Raw genomic sequence first — 13,051 nt, forward strand, 5'->3', positions numbered from 1 at the left:
CCCCAGGTATATTACTTATCTATCACAATCCAAACAAAACAGTAAAACTGAGGGCAAAGTAAATTACGATTGTAAAGAGTCACCTAAAAAGTTAACTTTCTGTAACAGTCAGACTGACTAATCGCTGCATAGTGCAGAATCTTTAGAATATTTTCCACAGAAATATTATTTACAAATATTATCAAGTAATTATACCCCATCACAGTCTGGAACTACTACGTTTTACACAGTCACAGTGACATTACGTGAAATATGTCTCAGACCGCAATCTCTATACGATGTGGATGTCGAACTTCAGCTGCCTAAATGCTCCAGCCAAATATGTTTCAGTTTCGTTTCCTGCCTAATTACAACATGGCTGCTATGAAATGTTACGAGAACGCAAAATGAAATTACTTTTCGCTTCTGTTTACACATCAGCCTATTCATCGCTTACTAATACCAAGTTCAGAGCTAGAAGTAAGTACAGAACTTGTTTGGCCAATTACAGCATGGCGGACTGTGCAGATGACTAGAATTACAGGAACGTCGAAACCCATGCACTGAAATCAGACCTATATACTGATAATATACAGAACTTAGGCACAGATTATAATCGTTTTGAACAGTGGACTGTTGTTAATTTTACACGGTGCACTCTAATTTAGAATGGGCACGGTTACAGATTATCCAGCACTGACAGTTCAGAACTGTCGTGCTCTCCACGGAGTTAATACGTAATATTGTAAAACTACGTCTCCACTTTCTCTCTGGCATGTACACGTAGGTGACAAAAGTCATGCGATACTTTCTAACATCGTGTTGGACCTCCTTTTGCCTGGTTTAAAGCGGCAACTGGACGCGGCACGGACTCAACAAGTCGCTCGAAGTCTCCTGCAGAAATACTGAGCCATGCTGCCTCTGTAGCCGTCCATAACTGCGAAAGTGTTGCCGGTACGGGATATTGTGAACGAAATGACCTCTGGATTATACAATGTACTATAGAATTCATGTCTGGCGATGTGGGTGGCCAAATCATCCTCTCGAGGTGTTCAAAATGTACCTGAAACCAGTTTGCGATATCACATCGTTGTTTGGGAACAAGAAGTTCTTGAAGGGCTACAAAGGGTCTCCAAGTAGACGAACACAAACATTCCCAGTCAGTGATCCAGAGGACCCAGTTCATTCCACGTAAACACAAGCCTCACCATTATGGAGCAACCATTAGCTTGTACTGTGCATTGTTAACTCTGGCCCATGGCTTCGTGGGGTGTGCACCACACTCAGACCCTACCACCAGCTCTTAGCTATTGAAATCGGGACTCATCTGACGATGCCGCGATTTTCCAGTCGTCTAGTGTCCACCGATATGGCCACGAGCCCAGGACAGGCTCTACAGGCGATGTCGTACATTTAGTAAAGGCACTCGCGTCGGTCGTATGCTGCCACAGCCCGTTTATGCCACATTTCGCCGCACTATCCTAACGGAAATCTATTTCACGCAGTGTTGCTTGTCTGTTAGCACCGAAAACTCGACGCGAACGCCGCTGCTCTCTGTCGTTAAGCGAAGGCCGTCGGCCACTGTGTTGTGCATGGTGAGAGGTAACTCCAGAAATTTGATATTCTCGGCACACTCTTGACACAGTGGAGCTCAGAACATTGACTTCCCTAACGACTTTCGAAATAGGATGTCCCATGCGCCTAGCTCCAACTACCACTACGCGTTCAAGGTCTATTAATTCCCATTTTGCGGCCATACGCATGTTGGAACCTTTTTAAATGAATCGCCTGAATGCAAGTGACAACTCCACAAAATCACTTTATAGCTTGTGTACATGATATTACCGCCTTTTACATGTATGCATATCGCTATTAAGTGACTTTGGGCGCCGCAGTGCACACAAGCTACTCTTCGAACTCGTAGGGAGGCCTAGCGATGTAACGAAAGTACACAAAGCTGTCAGGCTGAAGAACAATTCACTCACCAATATATCACTGCACCAATTTTTGAGTAGTACCAATACAAAAATGTCTGCGTAAAATTTAGCTCTGTACATTAAATAACGGTGATTCGCCAACACTGTAGCTACATACACGAAAACTTTCTTTAAATATTACAACAGAGCGGTAGAATTTTTGGGATATAAAAGTCGAGTTGAAGGGTTCGATTGGTGGTGTGGGAGTATTTATTTTTATTTTTTAATTAGTCTTTGTGGTGTTACATGAATTCTTAATTGTTATGTGACAATTATAACTGGCTCTGCAACAAACACGTGCGATGACTCAGTACCAACACAGATATGAGAGAACCATCATTTACAATCATTTTTATTACTTCTCTCTTAAAGGCGTTGTCTTACGACTCACCAAAGATAAAATCTATCCGCCTCCCCCTTGGTATACCACTATTTCTCTAATTCCTCCACTACTAATTTCTTGCTTATTCTATGTAGGCTGCCGCTCAACAATAAGCTTCATAAAGCAAGATCATTTAAGTACACTGCTTCGTATCACTTCATTTACTACTTTCGAATCAGATTCTACACACAGATCCATGCTCTGCAAAACAGCATGAAGCGGAGTGCAGAGGGCAGTTCTCATTATGCCAAACAGTAAGAATTTTTCTGTTTTCATTAGCATATGAAGCTTATGTGCCTCAATGTGCGCAGTTATTAGTCTAATCTTGGCTTCGCGGTTCCAATGGGAACGAATCATAGGGGACGGTGGCATATTCCTAGGTGCCCCTCTTAACTCTGCTTGTTGAAACTTAGTAAATAATCTTCCATGGGGTACATGGGATAGACGATTATCTTCAGACCACTGCCAGTTGAAGGTTTTGCATTTCCACGACGCTTTCCCGTGCATATATTTCTTCCATCCTTTTTCATATACTTTCCGTATAACCTGATAGTCCTATATGGCATTAGTCCTGCACAAGAAATATACTAGGATGGCTCGCACGAGTGCTTTGTAAGCAATATACATTGTAGACTTATTACATTTTTACAGTGACCAGAAATGTGGTGCATGGTTTGTCTACGACTAAGCCTACATGACCATTCTAGTACACATCCCCGGAAACCTAGACATTTGTATGAACCGACAGATATCAGTAGCGAATTATTCAGATTCTGGTCATTTTTGCGTTTTTTGAAGTGCACAATTTTACATTTCTGAGCATTTAATTTTCCAATGTTTGCACGAATCTGAAATGTTATCAAAATCTGCCTGCGCGCTTGTGCAGCTACTTACAGATAGTAGGCTACATCTGCAAAATATGTAAGGTTACGATTAATGTTGTCTGCTACGTCATTAATGTACAACATGAACAGAAATGGCCTTAAATCGCGTCCACAGCTTAAGCTCCTATCATTAGTGTTATCGATTAATTTGTTATTGCTGCTTTCTCACTCATTGTGCTAAGTTTGGCAATAAAGTAAGTAGCAGGACTACCAGCTTTTCAGGTAATTTCCAAACTCTGCTACTAATTGCTCTGTATATTTTGGGGGAAGAAGGTAGGAGTATAGTGCGTGCTGAGAAAGCAGAGCTACTAGCATTTGAAGGCACAATAAGTGTTTAAAGGTACAAAATAAAAATGATTAGAACCTAATTTTTGTATTAGTATTGAATAATTATACACCTTTTGTGCAAGATCTGTTGTATTTTATTAAAAAGTTAGATGCCACTTGACACAGACTGAAATTGGTAAATATAAACAATACATCTAGACGAAGAGTCGAATCTTCCATACAGAACATATGCCAAAAGCTTTATGTAGTCCAATATCTTCATAGTAGTGCTGTTGGATATCAAAGAAATGTATTTGTATCACATGTGAGCACTCCGTTGAGATATTATCAGTCTTCGACGACCAGTTTCTTGTGGAAATATGCCCACCGAAAATTTTTGTCCCGTTAATGTTTTTACTGGTAGTATACAAGGATGACTGAGTGAAATCCTAGTGTGCAAATTTTCTGTTCTCAGTGGTCCGCATGAACTGTACATTTCAAAGTTACTGAACGTTCTTACTACCGTTCATTTCACGTGTATTTTCCTTACACACGTACAAGTTTTTGGCACTCGAGAAGGTCACTTCCAATACTACTTCGAACAGAAAACTAAGAATATAGTGTATATCAGAAAAGAACCTATTGGGGCTTTTCCTTGTCAATAAAATTTTGTATATCTGTGACAATATATCAGTGTCTCCCATGAGTAGCCGGCAGCTGTGGGCGAGCGGTTCTAGGCGCTTCAGTTCGGAACCGCGCAGCTGCTACGGTCGCAGGTTCGAATCCTGCCTCGGCATGGATGTGTGTGATGTCTTTAGTTTAGTTAGGTTTAAATAGTTTTAAATCTCAGGGACTGATGACCTCAGATGTTAAGTCACATAGTGCTTAGAGCCATTTGAACCATTTTTTTCCCATGAGTACTGTCGCTCTCAAAATGGTCTTTACATGCAGCCATTATGAAACTCATTTTGTTTGCTGTCTTGAGCTGCGTAGGAGTCATAAGAATAGCTTTGAGTGGAAGACAAATAACGAACTGACTTCTAGGTGATGCGCTGGTGTCTTCCTTGCAGAGCATTGCTGCTGACCAGCCGGGGAAAACGATACTGGACGCTTCCCAGCAGGACAGTAACGAGGAGAAGGCGCAGCGGTCGCTCAGCTGGTGGGTGGTGTGGGAGTACTTGAGGGCTGGCGGGGGCGCCTGCGGGGTGTGCGCCGTCGCGGCGCTCATACTGTTCTCCCAGGCCGTCACCAGCGGCTCCGACTACGTCATCACCTACTGGTCAGCACGCCGCAGCGCTCTGCGCTGTACTCGCACCTGTCACTCTACCGTGGCAGAGTGAAGCGTTTAACTGATTAACTTGTAGAAAGAAGGCTTGATTACAATGAAATTTAGGTTTTGATTGTACGAGGGTCGTTCAGTAAGTAATACAATACTCCTTTTCTGTCGACTAATTGCAGTTGTGGGACTGTGTTGTGGGACATCGTGGAATATTCCCGCTTCAGCTCCTACAGTTTCATGAACTTCCGATAAGTGGCGGCGCTATGTGTAACCGTCAAAATGGCGTCTTTAACAGATATGCTTTCAAAGCAGAGAGCTTTTGTTGTGTTTCTTTTGGCGGAAAACCAGGGCATTGATCTGGTGTGTAAATACGACTTGTCGAATTTATGTCTTTGTCTAACGTACCAATGTGTCCGTCATTTGGTAAGAAGTTGTTACCAGATATGAGGAAATGATACACATTTTCATCCTTCTAACCCAAACAAACAAGGGCATAATATAGTTTGAACAGTGATTTAGTTTGAAGATAGATTTTTGGGTCGGCCGCAGTGGCCGAGCGGTTCTAGGCGCTTCAGTCCGCAACCGCGCTGGTGTTACGATCGCAGGTTCCAATCCTGCCCCTAACATGTATGTGTGTGATGTCCTTAGGTTAGTTAGGTTTAAGTAGTTCTACGTCTAGGGGACTGATGACCTCAGATGTTAAGTCCCGAAGTGATTAGAGCCATTTGAACTTTTTTTTGTTCTGTTCTGAACATGAATGATTATTTTGTAAATCTGGCCACATAAACACACACATACACATAAACGCATTGTCCGTGCTAAACGGGTGAATTCTAAGATCGTACTTCCAAAGTCTTCAGTGAGTAAATATCGTTTATGGGCAACGTTGGAATGGACAATGTTCGTTGCAAATAGTATTAACAAACAGTGATCATTCTTTTCAGTTATTATACTTTATAAGAATCTTTTATGTAAATCGTAAGATTGATCTGCGTCACCTATTTGAAGTCGGCCACAGACAGTTATTCTTCGTTTTCCGAAACAAACCACTCATTATGTGTAAGAGCGGAAGTTGCAAATGTGAAATTGGCATTAACTGTACTACACACTTCGATATCCAAATGATGAACATCAGTGGAACTGCAAGGTGTAGCGGTCGCAGGATCGAATCCTGCCTGGGGCATGGGTGTGTGTGATGTCCTTCGGTTTGTTAGGTTTAAGTAGTTCTAAGGCTCATGGGACTGATGACCTCAGATGTTAAGTGCCATAATGTTAAGGCCTTTTTTACGGTGTATGTAGGACTGACACAACCCACATTACATAAACAATGGTAACGCAACGTGTTTCTCGTCATAAATCGCATCTGAATGTTGCTTGGTTCTAAGATCTTTCTACGACGCTGCTGCTCGCATTGGGCGGAATCCCACGACTGCCTTGCGAGTGTGGGTTCGGTGGGTTCAGGAGGGCCATACTTGGGCACATTGCAGCACCTCAGCTGTACTGCGCGACTAGCGGCAGAGAGAACTGTTTGTCTCGACCGTGCAGATCGCACTGCCTCGTCCTTTGAGTCTGAAAGCGCACTTGAGTGGAGCAATATACGGTAGTGCGACGACGTGACGAGCATCGCCGACTGTCTGCACTGCAACCATTGTTGCGGCTTCCCTTGACGCGTAACAAACAGCAGTGCAGTGCAGTCGACATCACTAGTCAAAGGAGAGGCACCTCGTCGTCTTTTCAGAGGAGCAGCGTACAGCATCAGGATACACGCATCCGCCATGGAAGGCCCCCAGGGGCTCTGTGCATTAATTTCGCACTCCATACACCTACATCTACATCTACATCAGTATTCCGCAGTGACACTAAGGCGGAGGGTACCTCTGGTGCCATTAACTGGATTCCCCTTCCCTGCTCCACTCGCGAAAGGCACATGGAAAGAATTATTATGGGTAAGCCTTTCTGTTAGCTCTACTTTCTCAGATCGTGCTCAGTTCTCGAGATATAAATGCGAGGAAGTAAAATGTTGTTCAGCTCTTCCAGGAAAGTAATGTCTCGAAATGTCGACAGTAAACCCCCTCCGTGATGCGCAACGTCTCGCTTGTAGCGTCTGCCACAGGAGCTTGTTGAACGTCTCTGACGACTAAACGATCCCGTGACGTTACGCACCGCTCTCCGTTTGGTCTTCTATCAGCCCTATTTGGTAAGGGTCCCAGATTGAGGAACAATACTCAAAAATCGGCCCAAGAAGCACCTTGTATGCGGTTATAATGAGTTACATTTCTTTAAGATTCGTCCTATGAATCAGAGTCTGACATCTACTTTTCCCACTATTTGTTTTCTGTAGTCATTCCAGTTAATGTCGCTCTGAATAGTTACTCCTACATTTTAGGGTAAGTACTGTTTCCAGGAATTTATTACCAGTAATGTGTAGTTGTACAGCAGTGGATTTCTTTTTTTATGTACGCGCAATACGTCACATTTGTTTACGTTCATGGCCAACTGCCAGAGACCGAACCATTCATGAATTTAATGTAGAGTATTTTACGAATTGATGCCAATGGCCTCGCCGCAGTGGTAACATCGGTTCCCGTCAGACCACCGAAGTTAAGCGCTGTCGGGCTGGGCTAGCACTTGGATGGGTGACCATCCGGTCTGCCGAACGCTGTTGGCAACGGGGTGCACTCATCCCTTGTGAGGCAAACTGAGGATCTGCTTCAAGTAGCGGCTCCAGTCTCGGATACTGACAAACGGCCGGGAAAGCGGAGTGCTGACCACATGCCCCTGCATATCTGCATCCAGCGGCGCCTGTGTTTGAGGATGACACGGCGGCCGGTCGGTATCGTTGGGCCTTCATGGCCTTTTCGGGAGGAGTTTAGTTTTTTAATTTTATAAGTCGATACTGTCTTCTGGCGTTTCTACTTCCTTATAAAGGACGCGTCATCTGCGAACAGTTTTAATAAGTTTCCGATGGTTTCTACTAGAACACTTACATACACTACAAACAGTAACGGTTCTATCACTCTTCCTGGGAATGCTCCGGAAATTACCTTTACACCTGTCGATTTTGTTCCGTTAAGAGCGAAGTGTAGGACTATCTGATAGGCACGCCTGAATACGGTCGCAAATCTGGTCTGATTTTTGGTAAGCTCGTATTTTCGTCACTAGACGGCAGGACAGAACAGTGTCAAAAGCCTTTCTGTGGTCAATCAACAGCTCCAAATCACTTAAATTTAATTAGGTGCTCATTCTGCTTTGCTCTATACGCACAGTAAGCAAAATTTCGTTATTTGCTGTCCTTCCTGCTGTTGCAATTTGAATGACTAGCAAGGTGTGTACCGTGACCTAGGATTTTGCCTCTCTCTTATAATTCGTTTTCACAGGTCTATACTTCTCAGCAATATAACTCGCTATACTTATATACACGTTATTGGGAGTGACACGGAGAAAATAACCGGGCGGGGTAGCGCCGTGATTAGCACACTCATCTCGCATTCGGGAGGACGACGGTTGAAATACGCGTCCGACCATCCTGACTTAGGCTTTCCGTGGCTTAAGGAAAATGCCGGGATGGTTCCTTCGAACGGACAGGGCTGCGTTTCTTCTCCATCCTTCCATAATCCGAGCTTGTGCTCCGTCTCTAATGACCTCGTTGTGGATGGGACGTTAAACACTAATCTCCTCCAGCTTTCTGTTAGGCGGCGAGGAACTCAGCAGGCACACACCTTTGAGTACCCCAACCGATGGACGAGTGTGTCAGCGCTAGCAACAGAGACGTCCACGTCTGCAGCAAGGTGTTCGATTGTGATCCGTCTATCGCCTCGAATGAGAGTGTCCACACATTCCAGGAGTCACAGCTGTTTGCGGCATGCCGGCGCGGGAGGTCGGACAGATCTGCGCGACCTCTCTGCGATTATGACAGACGCTTCGCACAACGTCTCTTCGTGCTTGTGTTAAGGGGATCACACCCTGTCTCTCTAACCCATGTAGGCAAGTACTTGTCCTATTTCTGAAAAAAAACTATTTGATGCAGGACCTTAATATTTTTACTGTATGCTAAACGATGCTAATAGAGTCAACTGTACTAAAATCTACTTTATTAATTTTATAGTTTTTAAGAAATACCATTTTAAATTTATTAACAAAAAATATTAAGTTTTTTAGGCAGAAAAGATTTTTTGTGGACTTCCTTTTGGGGGAATAGTAATGAATGTAGTGCCGGAGGTGGCTTTTTATGTTATGCAGAGTCTCTGAAAATTTCATTCATATATCTGTGATAGTTTCTGGTATAATGGGGCATATGAACTGAAAATTTTATTTTGCGGGAAATTGACTTTAAAGAAAAAAACTACTGAAATTTGTTGCCTACAGTTAATTAAAACTGTCGTGCTGCATATGATGGACCTTCTTTGGCCTCTAGCAGCTTTTCGATCTTCTTTTTCACCTTCCTGGATGTTTGTCTTCCTTTCTTGGCCATATTAGATGCAGACCTGTCTACATCGGCTATCATCATTTTACCGCAATGTTGCAGCCCAGTGATCATATTTTCACCAGGATTAATTCCCAGCTTTTTCAGTACGCAACACTTTCCAATAATACCACAATTGAATGTAATAACAGCATCATGAACTCCTAGTTTTATTGTATGCATGCCTACTAATACAGTTTTAGGAAGGCGGTTCCAAATTATGCTGTTCAAACATTAATTTGGATTCTGTGTCTGCCCATGTAGACATTTCCTTGGAAGGTCGGGATGAGCCAAGTCTCAGAAAATAGGTGTAATTGCTGTAATAACAGCAGCAGGAAGGGAATGCTGGTGAGAATAAGATTCTCCAGTTGCCTGAGCCCTATTGTACTTGCACCACGAATTTTCTCCTTATGGAACAATCCATGACATGGCTTATGATCAGTAGAGGACGTTTTGTGTAGGCTTAACTTGTAGGAGATTCTATATAAATAGCTGTGAAAGATGTGAGCGCCGGCCGTAGTGACCGAGCGGTTCTCGGCGCTACAGTCTGGAACCGCGCGACCGCTATGGTCACAGGTTCGGGTCCTGTCTCGGGCATGGATGTGTGTGATGTCCTTAGGTTAGTTAGGTTTAAGTAGTTCTAAGTTCTAGGGGACTGATGACCTCAGAAGTTAAGTCCCATAGTGATCAGAGCCATTTGAACCAAGAGCTGAGTACATTTGTAAACAAGCACTGCAAACGGAAGTATAGCAACTACTCACAATCACACTTGAACAAAAGTAACCACGTGTTTGAAAGCGTGTTGTTTACAAACACCAGAAACAAACGAATAAAGTCCGTTGGATTCCAAGGATACACACCACTCGAGAGTAAAAAGAAATCCCTAACGTGCAATGCAGGCGATATAAAGATCTAAAATATATGCAGAAAAGTGGGTGACAGAAAAGTGGGCGTGGCTCCTTAACACACGTGGTAGGAAACTGCTCTTTAAATGCTCGAAAAAAATTTTTTTCAGCAGGAATATCTGTGATTCTTATGTTTTCCGCCGAGAGAAACTCAATGGCAGCTCCCTGCTTCGAACGTACCTCCGTCATAGACGCAATTTTGAACGTACGTATAGTGCCACAGCATATCGTAAGTTCATGAAATTATAGGGACCAAAGCGGACATACTCCACGATGTCCCACAACAAATTTCTCGATTTTTAAGCAAATGTTCCGAGAAAAAAAAATGTGTTGTATCACTTATTGACCGCCCCTCGTATTTCACGGATACCGATCATTGTCACAAGAAGATGTACAGTCGATTACCTCTACAGTGACTTGCTTCTGCCTCTGCTCTTTACCAGAGTACTTTTTACTATTTAAACTTGCAAAGTAGTGCGTTCACGTACTAGTGTTCCCTGCTAGACCCATCGCTGGTAAAATGTTTGATACATCTGGTCATTCTTTATGGATGCTACTATTTTCTCAGACGTTATCGTATTTTGAACAGTAATGAAGCCGGTTGGTCTTTGCTGGCAGGTCCAACACGGAGGTGAGGCGCAGCTCTCTGCGGCTGACCAGCGCCGCCGACGAGGCGGCGGCGTCGCGGCTGGAGGCGCTGCCGGCGGCCCGCTTCTTCCTGGAGCTGTACGGCGGGCTCGTGCTCGGCTGCATCCTCCTCAACCTGGTGCGCGTGCGCGCCTTCTTCTACCTGTGCCTGCGCGCCTCCAGGAACCTGCACGACCGCATGTTCAACTGCGTTCTCAGGGCCGCCATGCGCTTCTTCGACACAAATCCCTCAGGGCGGATTCTCAACAGATTCTCCAAGGATATTGGCTCTATCGACGAACTCCTGCCGATGGAGAATTTTTAAAATTTCACTATCTCCATTACATTTGCTTAATTGTACTGGTTAAAAAATAGTATGCTGCAAGGTGTGACAGTGTTACATGACGCGCCGGCCGGTGTGGGAGAGCGGTTCTAGGCGCTTCAGTCTGGAACCGCGCGACCGCTACGGTCGCAGGCTCGAATCCTGCCTCGGGCATGGAAGTGCGTGCTGTCCATAGGTTAGTTTGGTTTAAGTAGTTCTATGTTATAGGGGACCGATGACCTCAGATGTTAAGTCCCATAGTGTTCAGAGCCATTTTGTTACATGACGCAATTCATGCGGAGTGTTAGCGGTGAAGACGTTTACATTAGGAGAAAATAATACGAGAATGAAACCAACATAGCAAATTTCTTGCACAACGAAGTATCAGAACAACAGTCATTGTAGTGGAGCCACTCAACTTCGCCAGAACCGAAAACATTCAAACAGTCATTTTACTCCAGTCGAAAAATGATGGCTATCGCATCTTTTCTGCAACTCGAAGAGTCTTATTAGGTTGATTTCGTAGATATCGCCAGACAGTTACTGCTAACGTGCATTGCAAAACGCTCAACAAACTGAGACGAGCCTTCCAAACTGACCGGAGCAGGAAACTGTCGTCTGGGATAGTCTTCCTCCTCTACAAAGCTTGTCCAAAAACCACCACCCGTACCAAGGGTAAAATTCAATTTCTCCGCGGGGGACTTATCGACAGTTCATCCTAAAATTCCGACCTCGCACACAGCGACTATTATCTGTGGCTGCAGTTACACCAATGGCTTGTTGGACAACGGTTTGACGATGACGACGAAATCAGGACTGCCTTTGTCAAATGGCTCAATTGGCACCAGAAGAACTTCTATTCAGATGAGTTGCAGAACTTAGCGCAACGTTACAACAAGTGCTTGGAGATGAACGGGGATTATACGGGAAAATGAAGTAGGTCTGAAGGAAACTAATACCAGTTCTAGAAGGTTTTTCTAACGATCACGTTTCTTTGTGATGTACAACCTGACTTTCGAATACACATGTTAGATCGCATAATCTGACTAACAGAATTATTGTGTAGACTCATAAGAAAGAAACTGCTCTGTTACCTTGAGACGTGCTGGCGGCCCTTCGCATATTAATCTTAGACATTTCCATCCGTGCGAGTTTAGGAATTGTCACCAGGAAATATTTAGACCCTTTCTGCGAGCAATACGTATCTCTCTGAATTAATATCATCATATAAAATGATAGTGCTAGTTAACATTCTTTTCAGTATTATCACAATGTCTGTAGTAAACCAAAATATGAATACCCAATCCAGTACAAAGCTCCCTCCATGTTTCACAGAAGTAAAGGCTGCACTTTTCTTTTCAAGTTTTTTGTTACTTAATGCTCCCTTCTGTATAAGACAATGTAAGAGTTATTTCATTAGATCTCATTATATGCTTTCATTGGTCACCAGTCGACTTTCTGTGCTCCTTGTACCACTGAAACCTCTTCTTTGATCCGACTTGATTTATAAGCAGTAGCGGCTCTAAACGTGATATTTGTCATCAGCGGCTTGCGCCAGACCACTTTCTTTGACGTTGTTTTCTCAAAACTGAGAACTGTATTGATCTCAGCGCTTACTTTTCACTAATTGGCTTGTTATTAGAGACAAAAATCGTCTTTACTCTCTTACTATGTCTGTCAGTACTATTATTTTATCTGCAAGACTAAATTTTTTCCATTGTTTCCACTACGCAAGGCAGTACAGTGGTTAAGATACTGGCCTGGCACTTCGAGCAGGATTTAAATCCTCGTTCGAGCACCCATATTTTGGATTTTAGTTGTGTTTTCCTAAAAACCTCAACCCAAATGCTGGGATCATTCCTTTGAATGGGCGTCGGCTGTTTGCCTTTCATCTTTTTCCTGTTAGGGCTCGTACTTTGTCTCCAACGAAATCGTCGTCCAAAAAGTATTAAACCCTTATCTTCTCCA

General features: G+C 43.6%; 1 protein-coding gene across 1 annotated transcript in view; it reads left to right on the top strand.

Moving 5' to 3' along the window:
* LOC126335904 (ATP-binding cassette sub-family C member 4-like) overlaps positions 1-13,051 on the top strand; it is a 227,009-nt gene that overhangs the window by 147,924 nt on the left and 66,034 nt on the right. The window contains exons 15-16 of the mRNA XM_049999377.1: positions 4,559-4,767; positions 10,753-11,080. Of these exons, the coding sequence (XP_049855334.1) occupies positions 4,559-4,767; positions 10,753-11,080 (537 nt within the window). The remainder of the gene's footprint in view (positions 1-4,558; positions 4,768-10,752; positions 11,081-13,051) is intronic.

This window comes from Schistocerca gregaria, chromosome 2 (genome assembly GCF_023897955.1).
Source record: "Schistocerca gregaria isolate iqSchGreg1 chromosome 2, iqSchGreg1.2, whole genome shotgun sequence".
Classification (NCBI taxonomy): domain Eukaryota; kingdom Metazoa; phylum Arthropoda; class Insecta; order Orthoptera; family Acrididae; genus Schistocerca; species Schistocerca gregaria.